At 48.2% G+C, this 16,566-nt stretch overlaps 1 protein-coding gene and 2 long non-coding RNA genes across 5 annotated transcripts in view; 2 read left to right on the forward strand and 1 right to left on the reverse strand.

The window, feature by feature from the left end:
* MAP3K9 (mitogen-activated protein kinase kinase kinase 9) overlaps window positions 1-977 on the reverse strand; it is an 86,422-nt gene extending 85,445 nt beyond the window's left edge. For 2 of the 3 annotated variants that reach the window (XM_016926277.4, XM_016926275.4), the window contains exon 1: window positions 229-977. In XM_016926277.4, coding sequence (XP_016781766.3) covers window positions 229-634 — 406 coding nt within the window. In that variant the 5' untranslated portion in view covers window positions 635-977. The remainder of the gene's footprint in view (window positions 1-228) is intronic. The other variant, XM_016926276.4, reaches the window with a different exon arrangement.
* A 446-nt stretch (window positions 978-1,423) lies between these two features.
* On the forward strand, window positions 1,424-6,870 carry LOC100608197 (uncharacterized). The gene is made up of 2 exons (XR_674161.5): window positions 1,424-2,138; window positions 6,574-6,870. It is a non-coding gene; the product is annotated as an uncharacterized LOC100608197 (long non-coding RNA).
* Window positions 6,871-13,149: 6,279 nt separating this feature from the next.
* LOC104002095 (uncharacterized) lies at window positions 13,150-15,443 on the forward strand. The gene is made up of 2 exons (XR_674162.5): window positions 13,150-13,586; window positions 15,279-15,443. It is a non-coding gene; the product is annotated as an uncharacterized LOC104002095 (long non-coding RNA).
* Window positions 15,444-16,566: the final 1,123 nt, after the last annotated feature.

The following is a 16,566-nucleotide window of genomic DNA, read 5'->3' on the forward strand; positions in this document are numbered from 1 at the left end:
CCAAGCGTCTGAAGTGCGGGCAGGGCCTGAGGCGTCTCGAGCTTATCCAGCACACCAAGCGAAGCCCGGGCAGCCTAAGCGCGCGCCACCCACACCCAGGTCAATCGTCCTCCCCACCCCCCGCACTCATCCCAGCCCTCGCGCAGGGCTCCCCCCTTCCCCGACCGCCCCCCAGGCCTCCGTCATTCCCCCTCCTCGCCCGGCTCCCGGGCCCCGCCTTCGCCTTACACTGAATGGGCGGGTAGCAACTGGGGTCCTCGCCGCCGGGCTGGCAGCGGCTGGAGAAGGCGCTGCGCGGGGTCACGTAGTTGCTGGGGAAGATGCCCACCCGCTGGTTCAGCTGCCCGGTCCACCAGCCCTCGTCGCCGGACACCTGCGAGTCCTTGGACAGCACCTCCACCACGTCGCCCAGCCGCAGGGTCAGCTCGTCCTCGCCCGCCGCCTCGTACTCGAACACGGCCGTCCAGTAGGGCAGCGGCGCGTCGCAGCCCAGCTCCCCGGGGCCCGCCGCCGCCGCCGCCTCCTCCTCCTCCTCCTCCTCCTCCTCGGCCCCGGCCCCTGCTCCATCCTCCCCCGGCGGGGCGGCAGCGGCGGCGCTCGCTAGGCAGCCGAGAAGCGCTCTGGAGGGCTCCATGGAGCGGCCGATCCATAGGGTGCGGGGCCGCCGCCGCCCGCAGGAGCCGCCGCCGCCTATTGTTCATGCGCCTCCGCAGAGCTGGGAGGACCCCCCCCCCTACGACGGCGGCCGCAGGTAGGGCCCGGGCTGGCAGGGCTGGGAGAGCCGGCTCGCCGGCGCTGTTACCGCGGTAGGAGAAGAGCGCCGAGCGCGAGCGCTTCGCGCAGCCTAGGGGCGCAGCGGGCCGAGCCCCGCCTGCCCGCTCGCCCCCCCGGGGGCGGCCTCGTCACCTCTGCCGCCGGTACCTGCTCGCGCAGCCGGTGCCCGCCGCTGCCCGCCGGCCGCCGCTCTCCTTTCCGCGCCGTGCCGTGCCCCGCCCCCCGCACCGCCAGCTCGCCGGGACCACCTGACGCGGGCCTGGCTCCGCCCCAGCCCCTGCGGACCCGAGGGGGCTCCGCCCCACGCCCGCCCCGCCCCGCGCCCGCTGCCTTCCCATTGGCTGCGGCCGCCCAGTCCCCGGTTCCTCCGCCGTGGTTGGGGCAGGCTAGCTGGCCGTCTCGCTGGTCCCCCTCACCCCCTGCGCCGCCGACGCACCGTGCCTTCCCCCATTGCGGGCTCTGTCATTCTCAAACCCAGGTCGACCCACTCTTCCCGCCCACTGGCCCGCCGCAGCTCCCACCATTGGCTCGCGGCACCTGTCCGTTTCCTGGGAGAGTTCAGCACCTCCCGGCAGGAAGAGGCTCCGGCCTCATTGGGTGCGTGAGGAGGGAAGGGTGGATCCTAAAAGGTAATACTGAGCCTTCATTCAAACTAAAAGGCTGGAAGGGAGGCCGCTGCCTTTGTTTGCCATGGATGGGTAGGGGCTGCACTGAGCAGCACCGGTGTTCTTCATCCGGCTGCACCCCCAACAGAGCTCTTTCTTCCCCAGATCCCTTTTACAGTTGGATTCTCCCTCTTGGATCTGGCTCTGCCTTAGTCCAACCTAGAGGGATCAGCTTCGCCCACGCCCACTCTCACCCGGAACCTTTCATCTCTTATTGAAGCCTTTTAGGCCCATTGGGATGTTCATTAGAACTCTGAAAACTACAGTTCTCCCCTTTATGAGGACTGCACCACAGCTCGCCCTCTCCTGGGTTCCGGTAAGAAGAGATTCCAACACCACTCTTTTTTCAGAATTCAGAAAGGCAAGAGACCACCTTACTGAGCTTCAAACTGGGGCTGGGAACGCTGCCATGAATTGGGCTTGGTCTGTCTGAAGGGAGCCACCTTTTCGACAATCCTTAGACTTCTTTTGCCTGTTGGAATTACACCTTGGATCGTGGCGAAGTCTATAGAGGTCAGATTAAGAAGAACCAAAGCAGAATAAACGTAGAAGCCGATGCTGAGTTCACAAGTGAGGACGACCTCTTCCTATATGCTTTGCTGTACCCTGCGTTTTGAACATTAAGGACGAGATAGGAGGCCCATAATGTTTCTTCTTGCTTTAATCCTATCGTGGCAACGTTGACTTCCAGTAAGAAAGGTTCTCTGATCTTTTTTTCTCTTTTCTTTTCTTTTCTTTTCCTTTCTTTTCTTTTCTTTTCTTCCAGGGTCTCAGTTTGTTGTCCAGGCCAGAGTGCAGTGGCGCAATCTCGGCTCACTGCAGCCTCAACATCCTAGGCTCAAGCCATCCTCCCACCTCACCCTCCTGAGTAGCTGGAAGTACAGGCTCGTCTTGAACTCTGGGCTCAAGTCATCCACCTGCCTCGGCCTCCCAAAGTGCTAGGATTACAGGCCTTAGCCACCTCACCTAGTCCTCTGAAATTTCTAAATAAGCCAGTGCTGAAGGATCTAGCCCAACCTCTACCAAACTTTGTTACCTTTTCCCCTTCAGTGGTAGGAATAGACATGATTTATTTAGCAAGGGTGAGTGCTTTTGTTGAATTTTAGTTTGGGGTTTATTATTACACAAACTAAAGACAGCGGGGCAATTTGGAAAGATAACTAGGCAGCTGCATGACTTCGGGCAGGTGTCCTAACACTGTACTCTTAAAGTGAGGGGAGTGAACTGGAAGATATCCTGTGTCCTCATAGTTTGAACATTCTGTGGTTCGCTCATCAATATGACTACACTGTATAGTCATAGCACACATTTGAGGTCTTGAAGAAAAGAGATGAGGCTTGTTCTAAAAAGCATCCAGAGTAGGTCTTGAAAAAGGATTTCTGTTTAAGTAAAGACCTAAAACAATGCTCAGATTCTTATTTTACATAGGATCCATGAACTGGAAAAGATATGGATGAGTCTGAGTAAATTCTCTAGGTTTTGTTTTAGACAAAACCATTCCACCATCAAGCAGCAGAGAGCAAGGGAGTGGGGATGGAGGTATATTGTGTTTTTTTAAAGGCCATAAGAAAATAATTGTCTTGATAAAATTTTAACTTAGGACTGGGTATGGTCGCTCGTGCCTGAAATCTCAGCAGTTTGGGAGGCTGAGGCAGGAGGATCACTTAAGCCCAGGAAGGAGACCAGCCTGAGCAACATGGCGAGACCCCTATCTCTACAAAAAATTTTAAAATTTGCCAGGCATGGTGGTGCAAGCCTGTAGTCCCAGCTATTTGAGAGGCTGAGGCAGGAAGATTGCTTGAGCCTGGGAGGTCAAGGCTGTAGTGAACAGTGTTTGCTATACCGCACTCCAATCTGGTGACAAAGCAAGACCCTGTCTCAAAAAAAAAAATTTTTTTTAACTTGAGGGAAGAAGAGTCTTACAAACTGTAGACACACAGCAAAACAGAAACAGGAAAAAAAGTACTAAAAAGAGAAAAATGTCAATGGTGGGTCTCTAAGTAGTCGGATTATGAGTAATTGGGTAAGTTTATTGTCATTTTGCTTCTCCATAACTTCGTATGTTCTACTATTTAGTTTCGTGGATTCCTTCCCACTCCCTGGGAAGAGGGGAAGAGAGGAGAAAAATCACTGATTCTTCTCAATAGGAAAACTAATTCCCTGTACAACTTAAACCTTTAATACCATAGCATGTGTTTAGAATCTCATAAAGAATCATTCATCAAACATTTCAACAAGTCATTCAGTTAATATTTGTTGAATGGGTAAGTGCTAGGAATTCAAATGAGGGTAGATCTTTCAGACTAAACTTGTCTGGCAGGGTTGCATGGAAGAAGCAGAACCAGAACTGGTCCTGGAGGGGAATGGGGTGGAGCAGGGAAGAGTGTGTTCAGGAAAGGAGGGTGGGAATAGGCACAGCCACAGACGTAGGAAAGCATGGAGAGGGGACCATTTGGATGGAATAGAAGGATGAGAAAGAACTGAAAAGATAGGTTGAGACCAGACTGTAGAGGGCCCTGTAATCACTTGATTCACACTAGTAATTATGTAATTGATTATTTGTAATTATTTAATGTCTGGTGCATCCACCATAAGGGTAGGAACCAGTCTGTCTGGTTCTCCACAGCTCTCCCAGCACCTAGAGAGGGCTTAGCACATAATTGACTCTCAGTACTTCTTTGCAACTGGCTGGCTGACTTGAATCCCAGGCGAAGAAGCCTTGGTTTTGTTCAGCATGTAAAAGGTTATCACTGAAAGGTTTTGAGTAGGGCTGTGGGGTGATCAAATACTGCCTTCCCTGAGGACTAGAATGGATGAGGAGATGCTTAAGTTGGGCATTGAAAGATATATACAACCTGATTAATAGAGAATAAAAGATGTGGAAATAGAAATTAATGTAGTGGGTAGCAATAATAGAAATTTCATCCAGAGAAGAGGAGAGAATGCAAAAAGGGAGTGATGGGAAATAAAACTGATGAAATAAAAGAAGGGCAGATTGTAAAAGACTTTGAAAGTCAGGTGGAATTACCAAGATTTTACCACTGTGAAGTTTTTGAGGAGGGGATTGGCAGATGTCACCCCAAAAAAGAAACATTTTCTCTACCACGCTGAAAAGCATAGCATAAGGGAGAAAATAGCAATCAAGATGCAAGTTGGCATTAGACTTAAGTCAACAGATCATGGTTTATCCTGGCTTTGTCCTTTAAAAATGCTGTGACTTTGGGCAAGACACCAGTTTGAACCTCAGTTTCCTCAATTTTAAGTAGGTGTAATAATAATACCTGGTTTTAATGGATGTTTATAGGATTAAATGAGACAGGACATGCAGAAGCTCTTAGCTTGCTGCTCACACCCAGCAAATAGTCAATATATTTTTTTCCTTCTTTCACCTGCCCATTACCCCCAAGAAACACTCTTTAATTACACCTAGGCCTCTTGACTGAAAGTTGAACCCAGGGTTTTCCCTAAAGGAAAGAGAGAGAAGGAAGGAAGGAAAAAGGAACAGAGGCCTCTGGGAGGCCGAGATGGGTGGATCACTTGAGCTGAGGAGTTCAAGACCAGCCTGGGCAACACGGTGAAACCCCATCTCTACAAAATAGAAAAATTAGCCAGGCATGGTGGTGCCTGTGGTCCTAGCTTTTGGGAGGCTGAGATGGGAGGATCGCTTGAGCAGAGATGTTGAGGCTGTAGTGAGCTGAGATTGCTCCACTGCACTCTAGCCTGGGTAACAAAACGAGACCCTCTCTCAAAAAAAAAAAAAAAAGGAACAGAAAGGAGAGGAGAGGAAGGGGTGAAGGAAGGAGGGAAGGCAGGAGGAGAGGGAAAGAAAGAAAGGACGAAAAAGAGAAAAACAGGAAGGAAGCAGGGAGGGGAGAAAAGGAAGGAAAGAAAGGAGGGAAGGGAAGAAAGAGGGCAGGCATCATAGACTAATGAAGAATTTGGGGTCTTGGCTTCTGACTGAATTTGAATCTATGCTTACTGTGTGCCATTAGGCAAGTTAACCCTGCTGTACCCCAGATCCCTCACCTGGAAATTAGGGATAATTGTACCTATCTTATATATGTTATGTGCTTAACACATAATCTAGCATGTAGTTACTGGTATTATTTGAGCCTAAACTGTGACTTAGTTAATGAATGTCACCCTTTCCTTGATTCTTTTGGGAAATATTTAAAATTAGTACTTTGATGTAAAAAAAAAAAAATCCCTCAAGCAGACTTTTACCTTTTTTTTTTTTTTTTTTTTTAAAGAAACAAGGTCTCACTGTGTCACCCAGGCTGGAGAGCAGTGGCACGATCATAGCTCACTGATCACATGGCAGCCTCAAACTCCTGGACTCAGTAGGTCCTCCTGCCTCAGCATCCTGAGTAGCTGGGACTACAGGTACATGCCACCACACCTGGCAAATTTTGTTAATTTTTGGTAGAGATAAGGACTCACTGTGTTGCCCAGGCTGGCTTCAAACTCTTGGCCTCAAGTGATCCTCCTGCCTCCATCTCTTCAAATGCTGGGATTACAGGTTTGAGCCACCGTGCCTGGCCCCTTTGACCTTTTCTAAAAGAGCCAGCCCACCACTTTCACCTCTCATGTGTACCATTTCAGGAAAGAAGCCCTAGTTCCTGTTTCATAAACTCCATTTGCATTAAATATGATTTTAAGCAAATGGTTTGGGCAGATATGTGGCAGGGCTGATGAAACAGACCTTTGGAGTCAGACCCACACAAGTCTTGATCAACTTGTCATGACTGTGGGAGGCCTTTCACCTCTCTGAGCCTCTGTTTCATTGTTGGTAACATGAGATTGTATAAAATGGGGTTGCTGTGAAGGTTAGATGAAGTAAGAGGTCCTCCTGGCAGTGCCTAATACATAATAATAAGTGCTTAATAAATTGTAAATGTTATTACAATTGATAGTATTTAATTCCTCTATGAGGAATTATGAGTTAATGTAGCTTGAACCACCAAAAAGGTAAGAAATCTTTCCTCTTTTAGGAAAACCTCAGTTCAGAAAAGCAGTAAACTATTGGGGGGGTGGCTGTTTAGAATGTCGCATCTCTGGAGAGCAAGTTGCATTTTAACAATGATCAGAGCCTTTAATTAAGGAGTGAAGGTCAAATCATTTCTGCTTCATCCAGCCTGGTTGCAGAGTGAGCCCATGGGACAGCCCTCTGAAATTATACTGCTTACAACCATGCTGAGTCTGCAAGGACTTCGTCCAAGCCTTTCCGTCCAGGACCTCAAACAGATCCAATCACAAGAAGAGAGATTTCAGGAAAGAGAAAATTATTCCTATCATCGGGGTTTTTGAAGAACATGAAATGACTGGGAAAATAATCACGTTAAGTGGAAAAAGAAAAGAAATCTATCTGTTGTAATTTTCAAATAATTTTTAAATAAATTTGAAAAATTAAGAGAACTATATATATAATATATTCCTAATCTTGTGAAAAATATATATGCATTAATATTATTGAAAGAAATATATCAAAAGGTGAACAGCAATTATCACCAATCTAGATTATGAGATTAGGAGTGATTTTTTTTCTTTGTCCTATACTATTTAATATTTTCTACCATTAAAATATTCTGATTTTCTAATTAGAATAGTATGTTAGACAAAGAAGGACAAATATCACATGAACTCTCACTCTCTTATGGAACAGATCTTGTGGAATCTAAAAAAGTTGAACTCATAGAAAAAGAGGAAAATGATGGTTACCAGTTAGAAAAAAGGAATAAGTTCAAGAGATCTATTGTACACCATGGTCAATATAGTTAATAACAATATATTTTATACTTTAAAATTGCTAAGATAGTAGATTTTAAGTGTTCTCACCACACAAAAAAATAAGTATGTGAAAAGCATATGGTAATTAGCTTGATTTAACCACGCCACAGTGCATACATATGTCAAAACATCATGTTGTATACTATAAATATATACACTTTTTGTCAATTTTAAACAGGTTATTAAAAAAACATGTTATTGTTGATAATTATGAAAAATTTTAATGATGTGGAAATGTGTACAGTATAATGATAAATGAAAGAGTAGTAAAAATCCTTATAAAATATAATTACAAATGTGTTGGGTGGATAATATAAAAATCTTAACAGCTATTTCTGAGCTAAGTGGTGGAGCGTGGGTAATTTTTAGTGCCTTCTGTGTCAGGCTGTTCTTGCATTGCTATGAAGAAATACCTGGCCAGGCGCGGTGGCTCACGCCTATAATCCCGGCACTTTGGGAGGCCAAGGCGGGTGGATCACCTGAGGTCAGGAGTTCGAGACCAGCCTGGCCAACATGGTGAAACCCCGTCTCTACTAAAAATACAAAAATTAGCCAGGTGAGGTGGTGCGTGCCTGTAGTCCCAGCTGCTGGGGAGGCTGAGGCAGGAGAATCATTTGAACCCAGGAGGCGGAGGTTGCAGTGAGCTGAGATGGCCTGGGTAACAGACCAAGACTCTGTCTCAAAAAAAATAAAAATAAAAATAAAAAAGAAATACCTGAGAAAAGGTAATTTATAAAGGAAAGAGGTTTAATTGGCTTGCGATTCTTCAAGTTTTACATGAAGCATGGCAGCATCTGATTTTAGGGAGGCCTCAGGAAGCTTCCAATCCTGGCATAAAGCAACGAGGAGCAGGTACGTCACATGGCGAAAGCAGTAACAAGAGAGAGAGTAACGGGGGAGGTGCCACACCCTTTTAAACAATCACATCTCATGAGAACTCACTATCCTGAAGACAGCACCAAGGGGATGGTGCTAAACCATTCATGAAAAATCCGCCCCCATGATCCAATCGCCTCCCACCAGGCCCCACCTCCCACATTGGGGATTACAATTCAACAAGAGATTGGGACGGGGACAGACGGCCAAACTATGTCACCTTCATTTTACTTTTCTTTTTCCTACAGCAAAAATAACCATGTGATATTTGTGTAATTGTAATAAAGAACTACAAAATCACTTTTATCTTTTTAAATACAAAATTCAAACTAAAATCATTATTGTTAGTTGGAGAGATGGTGGAGGAAGGAAAACAGAAGCTGAGGATGACACTACTAATAAGTAACAATAATGACAATGACTCCTGTTACTTAACGGCCTTGCTTAGGTTCACAGTCTTTTTTATTTGCTAGAGGCTTTAACGGCTTCTTCCAAGCAAACAAAAGGTCTTGGAATCCAAACAGTCCCTTTACTCCTCACCCCTCCTACCTCATGGAGGGAAATTCTTGGTAATGTGCAGACACATATGTGGACTAAGTTAGCATGACTGTGGCACCCCTCACCTGACACGGATTTAGACTTTAGCTTTTCAAACGTTTTGGTCTGTATTTATTTATTTATTGAGACGGAGGCTCACACTGTCACCCAGGCTGGAGTGCAGTGGCGCCATCTCCGCTCACTGCAACCTCCGCCTTCCCAGGTTCAAGCGATTCTCCTGCCTCAGCCTCCCGAGTGGCTGGAATTACAGGCGCCCACCCACCACACCCAGCAAATTTTTCTATTTTTAGTAGAGACGGGGTTTCGCCATGTGGTCTCGAACTCTTGACCTCAGCTGATCTGCCCGCCTCGGCCTCCCAAAGTGCTGGGATTACAGGCGTGAGCCACAGCACCCGGCAAACCTTGGTCTTTAAATCACGTTGGCAAGACTGAACTCAAACCTAAGCTCTCTGTTTTGGTTTTGAGAGTTGTGCCTTCTTATCTAAAACAGTAACAATTTAAATATTTTTGTTATTTAAACAAACCAATAAGATCTGAGGAATGAGCAACCGTCACAGTTGTCTGAATAATACATTGCACGGTAGTGGTGGCTGTTTTGTAACGGACTTGGCACAGCAGTGCCCTCTTAGAGACAAAGGTGGACCATTGCGCCGCCGTGTGGTATTGAGGGGTATGGCGCCTTCTTCCTTTTATAATTACGCTTTTTCTAGTTAAGAGCTAGAATAACCTTCGCGGTCGCTGGGTGGAGCCCTTTCAATTTGTTGTATGGGCTAACTAAGTGTGGAAACTAAGACTCAGGCAAGTGATGTTACTGGGGCTTGAACCCAAATCTTCACCCTTTGTGCTCCCAGCTTTTCAAGTTAACTCAGGGATGTCTGCACATAGCTGGAGGGAAACTGGGAGCTGTCTTATGCAAAACTCAATTTCACATTCAAAGAAACTGAAGTGTAGAGAGGATAAGTGACTTGCTAAAAGGTCTGCGCTAATTTGGGGTCCTTCGTTTTTTATTCTACTCATTCGTTTATTCACCAAATATTTATACACGTGTCTACTACATGTCAGGCACCATTCAAGGCACTAGAGATAAAATAGTGAACACAGCAAACAAAAATCCCTTCCTGCAAAAATCCCTTCATCTCTTCCCTTCATAAAGCTCATGTTCTAGTGGGGGAAACAAAGTAAGCAACTAAAATATATAATACCAGATTAGAGAGGGGTAAATGCAAAGAAGAAATAAAAGGGAAGGGGGATGTGAAATGTTAGGAGGGGCTACTTTTCTGAGTGGCCAGAGAAAACCTCCTTGATAAGGTGACTGGTGACTTTTTTTTTTTTTTTTCTGAGATAGAGTCTCACTCTGTGGCCCAGGCTGCAGTGCAATGTCATGATCTCAGCTCACTGCAACCTCTGCCTGCCAGTTCAAGTGATTTTCCTTCCTCAGCCACCACGTAGCTGAGACTACAGGCACATGCCACCATGCCCAGCTAATTTTTGTATTTTTAGTAGAGACAGGGTTTCACCTTGTTGGCCAGGCTGGTCTTGAACTCCTGACCTCAGATGATCCACCTGCCTTGGTCTCCCAAAGTGCTGGGATTACAGGTGTGAGCCATGGCACCCGGCCAACAAGGTGACTTTTGAGTAAAGACACCTGAAAGAATTTAGGAAACCAGTCATACAGATACAGGGGAAGAGCATTCAGGCAAACTGCCCGGTAGTGCAAAGGCCCTAAGACAGGAAAATGCCTGTGTATTCATGAAAAGATAGCAAACTCAAGGGTAGTAAGAGCTATAAGAGGTAGGGTGGCCTGTTCACATGGGGTCCTTCAGGTCAAAGGAGGACTTTGGTTTTACTTTAAATGAGACAGGCTATTGAAGAGGTTTGTTTTTGTTTTTGTTTTTTTCTGAGACAAGGTCTCACTCTGTTGCCCAGGCTGGAGTGCAATGGCGTGATCTCAGCCCATTACAGCCTCAACCTGCTGGGCTCAAGCGATTCTCCCACCTTAGCCTCCTGAGTAGCTGGGACTACAGGCATGCGCCATCACACCCAGCTAATTTTTGTTGTTGTTGTTGTTTTGCTTTGTTTTGTTTTTTGTAGAGACAGGGTCCCACTATGTTGCCCAGACTGTCTCGAACTCCTGGGCTAAAGCAATTCTCCTGCTGTGGCCTCCCAAAGTACTGGGATTACGGACGTGAGCTACCATGCCCTGCCACACCGATGATTTCAATGAGCAGAGGAGTGGTGTGGTCTGCCTTTTCAAGAAGATCACTCTGGCTACTGGGTTTGCAACACGCTTCAGAAAGCAAGTGCGGGGACTGTGGGAGGAAGGGGCTATTCAGTAAGCCTGTCAAGGGATAACAGCAAATTAGAAAAGGGAGGTGACAATGGGTATGGTGAAAAGTGGTCAGAATTTAGAAATACATTTTGAGGGTAGACCAACCAGGTTTGCTGATGAATCAGAAAGGGAATAAAAGAAAGAGAGGAGTCAAGGATGACATCAAGGTTTTTGGTTTGAGCAACTGGAAGGCTAGTGTTGCCATTAAAGAAGAATGTGGGAAAAGCTGGTTTGGGGGCAAATCTCACCAGTTTAATGTTAGACATGATAAGTTTGAGATCACTGTTCTATACCCAAGTGGAGATGTCAAGTGGGCAGTTGATTACATCATCTGGAGTTCATTCAAGAACTGTTAAATGACAACAGTCTAGTCCCTGAGAACCTTAACTCTATAAAATGACTAAGGGTGCAATAATGATTAGAAAACATTCAGACTCAAATAATAAAATACTTTCTCCTTTAACGTGGTTTTCCAGATTTCTACTCAAGGAGACCTTTTAAGTGGCTATGCCTTTCCTAGTTGAAGGCTATGAATCTTTTGCTCACAGACATGAGACATGAGTCTCCTGACACTGATGAGACCTTTAAGACAGTTGCCTGTTCTCTGGGTTACTGGATGGAGCCCTTTGTGAAGTCAGTGGGAGCCCCAGAGAGCAGCCTGCTTGGCCGGTGGAACATCAGGGAAACTCTCTTGTGCTTTGTGTTTTATGAAAAGTAGGGGAGATTCCAACCTGAAGCCTTCCCATCTTTGCTTCCTTGGGTTTTGTTGATACCCAGGTCAGGTGCAATTGCTTGCAGCTTCATGATGTCTCTTCGTTATCTTATAGTCTGCCCTCTTCCCCAGCTCTGTACATGATGGAATTGCCATTCTTTTGCATGGGTACACTCCTTCCTGGGATGTGGGCAAGGGATGGCAGAGTGACTGACAGCTTATTGAGTACTAGACAGTAGGTTGGGCACTGATAGACATACCCTCCATTAGTATACAAAGACGAAGCCACCGACCTACCAACTGTACCACTCACTGTAATCACAGCCAACATTTATATACTATTTTAGAGTTCAGAAAACACTTTTACAGACAGGTGCCAGTATACTGACTAAGAGTACATACAGACTCTGAGGCCAGGCACAGTGACCCATGCCTCTAATCCCAATGCTTTGGGAGGCAAAACCGGAGGATCACTTGAGGACAGAAGTTCAAGACCAACCTGGGCCACAAAGTGAGTCCCTCCCTGTCTCTACAAAAAATTAGAAACTTTGCCAGATATAGTGGTGCACACCTGTGGTCCCAGCTACCAGGAATTCAAGGTTACAGTGAGCTATGGCACCACTGCGCCACTGCACTTCAGCCTGGGAGAGGGAGTAAGACCTTGTCTATTAAAAAAAAAATACAGACTCTGGAACCAGGTTGCCTGAGTTGAATCTCAGTTCTGTCCAGTTCTGCCATGACTCACTGTGTGGTCTAGGACAATTTACTTAGCCTCTCTGTTAAGTCTTGGTTTCTTCAAGTGCAAAATGGAGATTTTAAATAATCCTAACTACCTCCTAAACTAGCTTAGAGATTAACTGAGATAATACGGAGGCAGCCCTAAGAGCAGTGCCTAGAACATAGTGAGCCCTCAATAAAGGCAGAAGGGATCGTACTACCTGGTTGGGACTTTTTAGCCAATTTTACTAATAAGGAAACGGAAGCCCAGGGAGGTTATTCAGTGTGGCTAAGTACTAAGGAACAGTACTAAGGAACAGAAGCCCAAGACCCAATCAGGGGTTCCTGCTTCTGACTCCAAAGCTTTTCCCACTCAGAATCCACTTCCTTAGGGAGTGTGGGTTTTATGTTAAAACAAGCCAAACTTTCGCACCGGCTCTTCTGGTGTCTCCTAGCTTTGCTTCTGAGAAAGGACAGCTGAGGTTGGAGGGAATAACAGCAAAAATAATTGACATTCTTGGGTCCATCGGTCGGTGTGCCGGGCCTGTGCCAAGGACTTCACCTGCCCTTCCCATTCAATATTCACCAAAAACCTATGTGCTAGGTACTTTGAATAACCACTTTATATAAAAAGTGGGGTGCAGAGCCACTAAGCAAGCAGGGGTGGCGTGTGTCGGAGCCAGAATCCATTATCGGCTTTCTGATCAGTTTACCCACAGGAGGACCTTCCCCCGACCCCCTACCCCGCCGGGAGCAGCCTATCTTCGTGCAAAATGCACCGAGCTACATACAGAGGCTGCCTTCCAGGACTCAGCGCGGAGGGTTAGGCTGCCTCGAACCCCTTTCTGGTAACTCCATCCCAGCTGGGACGCCGGGCCCTCTCCGCCCCTTGCGGCTCACCCCTCCCCTTCTGCCCCCCAACACCGGGACCGGGCGGGCTCTCGGTCGGCGCCACCGCGCCCCCTCATCAGGATCCTCGGCGCTGACGTTCTCTACCCGGGGGGAGGAGGGGCCCAGGAAGGGCTAGGTCCGCAGCCAGTGCGGAGAAAGGGCCCTGGGCTCGGCTCCCACGCTCGGGCAGGCCTCCCGCCGGGGGATCGGAGCTGCGGTCACTCGCGGCTTCGGGGCCGTGGCGTCCCGCGCACAGCTTCCGCGCCTCTGCAAGGCGGTGAGTCGTTTCTTCCCGGCACAGGAGGGACAGTTTCCCCACGTGGACGCGGGGCTGGCAGCGGGAGGAGGAATAGCGCTGGCGGAGCTTAGGGTTTCGCAGGCACAACCAGCGCGCGCGCCTCTCTCTCTCCCCTCCCCTCGCTCGCGCTCGCTCTCCCCCGCCCTCTGTCTCTCCCCTCTCTCTCTCTCTCGCTTTCCCCCCACTCTCTTGCTTTCCCCCTTCTCTCTCTCTTCCCCTCTCCTCTCGCTCGCTCCCCGTCTCCCCTCGCTCTCCCCTCTCCCCGTCTCCCCACGCTCTGTCTCGCTCTCCCCCGTCTCTCTCCCTCCCCCTCTCCTCCCGCTCTCTCTCGCTCTCCTCTCTCTTCTCCCCGACCCCCTTGCGTTCTCTCTTTTTCTCTCTCCCCTCGCTCTCCCCTCCCCTGCCCCGTCCCTCTCCTCTCCCCTCTCTCCCCACATCTCTCTCGTTCGCCCCTCTCTCCCCTTTTCGCCCTCTCTCTCTCCTTCCTTCTTCCCACCCTCTCTTCCTCCGTCTCTCCCTCCCCGCCTCCTTCCCTCCTTCCCTTCTCCCCCACTTCCCTCCTCCCCTCCTCCCCTCCTCCCCTCCTCTCCTCCTCCCCTCCTCCCCTCCTCCCTTCCTCCGCCCCCTCCTTTTAAAGAGAAGGATGCCCTCGGTTTCGCTGCGCTCTCCCAGGAGCGAACTCCCGCAGCCGCTCAGGCCAGCGCCAGAGACCTTGTCCCTACGAAGGCGGGCCGCGCCCCTTGGTGGGCTGGGCTCAGGGAGCGCGCTTTGCACGCTTCAGATGTCTTTGTGGGAAGCCTGGGAGTAGCTAGGTGTGAATGTGCTGCCCTTAATTTAAGCCACCAGTTGTAAATATGTGTTCTAGTGCCTATTAATAACTCTCCCTCGACCCACTCGCCTCCTGCCACTCCAGTTGCTCCAACAGGGACCCCCTCTTCCCTTCCCTCGGGCCAGCAGCTCTAACTGTACAGGAGAAGCGATCTGGGTAGCTCAGGAGCTGCCTGTAGGTCTGCGTATGGCCTGTTTCTCTTTCTTCCCCTCTGTCCCACACTCCCCGCTCACTCCTGTCTCCCTGCTGTCACTCTGCAGCTATGACACTAGATCACTAATAAGGGTAGGTGAGAAGGAAAGGGAAGAGGAAAAGAAAATAACAGCCATTTATTCTGATAAACCCTCAACATGTGACACCTGGGTTCCTTCCAGGCATTTGCTGTGAAAATAGGTGGTCCTGGTTCTCAGTAGTCCCAAAGCCTCTAGTTTGGATGGGGGTAGAATTGCCACAGATGCGGAATCCACTAACAGTCGAGGAAGCTTATCTTCCTGGAAGCCTTCAGCCTCCCACTCCCACCTCTGCCCCATTCTGTTTGCTTCCTCCCTGTCTCAGCTTCTGCTTCTCTCCTTTTTATAACCTGCTGCTAAGAAAAGTCTGAAAACTTGAATTATAAATACATAATATATCAAGTATTGCCTGAAATAGAGATTTGAAACCTAAAAGGGAGGAAAGAAAAGAAGCATCTTGAATTCCAGGAGAAGCAGTCCTGGGTGCCGCATCCCCAAGGACTGGCTGCAGCTTCTCTCGGCCACGGTTGCCTCATTTATAACATGGGGATACCCATCCATACCAACCATGGTGCAGGGGATTGCACCAGATCATTCTCACATCTCTTCCAGCCCTGAAGAAATGGAGGTGAACAGAGGAACAGCCACTCCCAGCAAGCAAGGGAAGAAGAATCTTGAAAGCCTGTGACTTCACAGAGACTTCTTGATTGATGCCCCTGAAATCAGCCTGCCAAGTGTGGCCTCTGCAGCATAAATACAAGGAATCTGATGACACAAGACGGCGTCTGATGATAGTTCTGTCACCCTCAGCCATATTGTAATTCCATGTCCTCGTAGTCACCCTGTCATAATCCCACCATTTCCTGCAAACACAGCTTCTCCTGCCTGATGAAGTCTTACCTATCCTTTAAGACCTAGCTCCGACCGGGCGCAGTGGCTCATGCCTATAATCCCTGCACTTTGGGAGGCCGAGGCAAGTGAATCACTTGAGCCCAAGGAGTTCTGAGACCAGCATAGGCAATATGGCAAAACCCCAGCTCTACAAAAAAAAAAAAAATTAGTTGGGCATGGTGGTGCACGCCTGTAGTCCCAACTACTTGGGAGGCTGAGGTGGGAGGATTGCTTGAGCCCAGGAGATCAAGACTGCAGTGAGCTGAGATCATGCCACTGCACTCCAGCCTGGGTGACATAGTAAGACACCATCTCAAAAAAAAAAAAAAAAAAGGTCCACACTCTGGGGAGCCTTTCCTGACTATCCTGAGGATACAGGGGATGCTTCCTGTGTGGGTTCCCACAGGATCGACCCACACTTAGATCCCTCACCACTTTACTCTGCCATTTACTCCCCTCCCTTGACCATCAGTCTTTGAGGAAAGGGACTTTGCCTTCTTCATCGTTGCCTGGCACAATTCTTGCTTTTCCTACCTTGAATGAAAAGAGATGATAATCCTATGTAATGACAAATGACTTAGATTTTCTCATTTAACCCTCACACAACTCTGGGAGAATGAACACAGCTGAAGTGGCTTGTCCAGGTCATTTTGTAAGTGGTGGAGCTGTATGATCTTGCCCACTTCAGAGACCATAAGCTCTAGCTTGCAGCTGTCCCTGACTGCCTTCTGCCAGGTGATGGGAAGCTTCTCACAAAGGCAGTATCTACCTCAGCTTCTTTCTCCTTTCTCTCCCATCAAACTCAAATGTGAGGCAGCTAAGAAAGTTGAGTCAGCTCCTGAGAAAATTCAGGTGTTAATAACCTGCCTTCCTTAGGTGCTTGTCCAACTCCTCTGGCAAGGACCCTTCTTGGAGGGCTGAGATTGTTTTCCTGGAGGCCACCAGACTTCAGGCTTCTAACCTCAGAGCCTGGGTGCTTTGTCTTACAGCATGGTCTTTCTGAGCTGCT

The sequence above is a fragment of the Pan troglodytes genome, chromosome 15, assembly GCF_028858775.2.
Source record: "Pan troglodytes isolate AG18354 chromosome 15, NHGRI_mPanTro3-v2.0_pri, whole genome shotgun sequence".
Lineage (NCBI taxonomy): Eukaryota > Metazoa > Chordata > Mammalia > Primates > Hominidae > Pan > Pan troglodytes.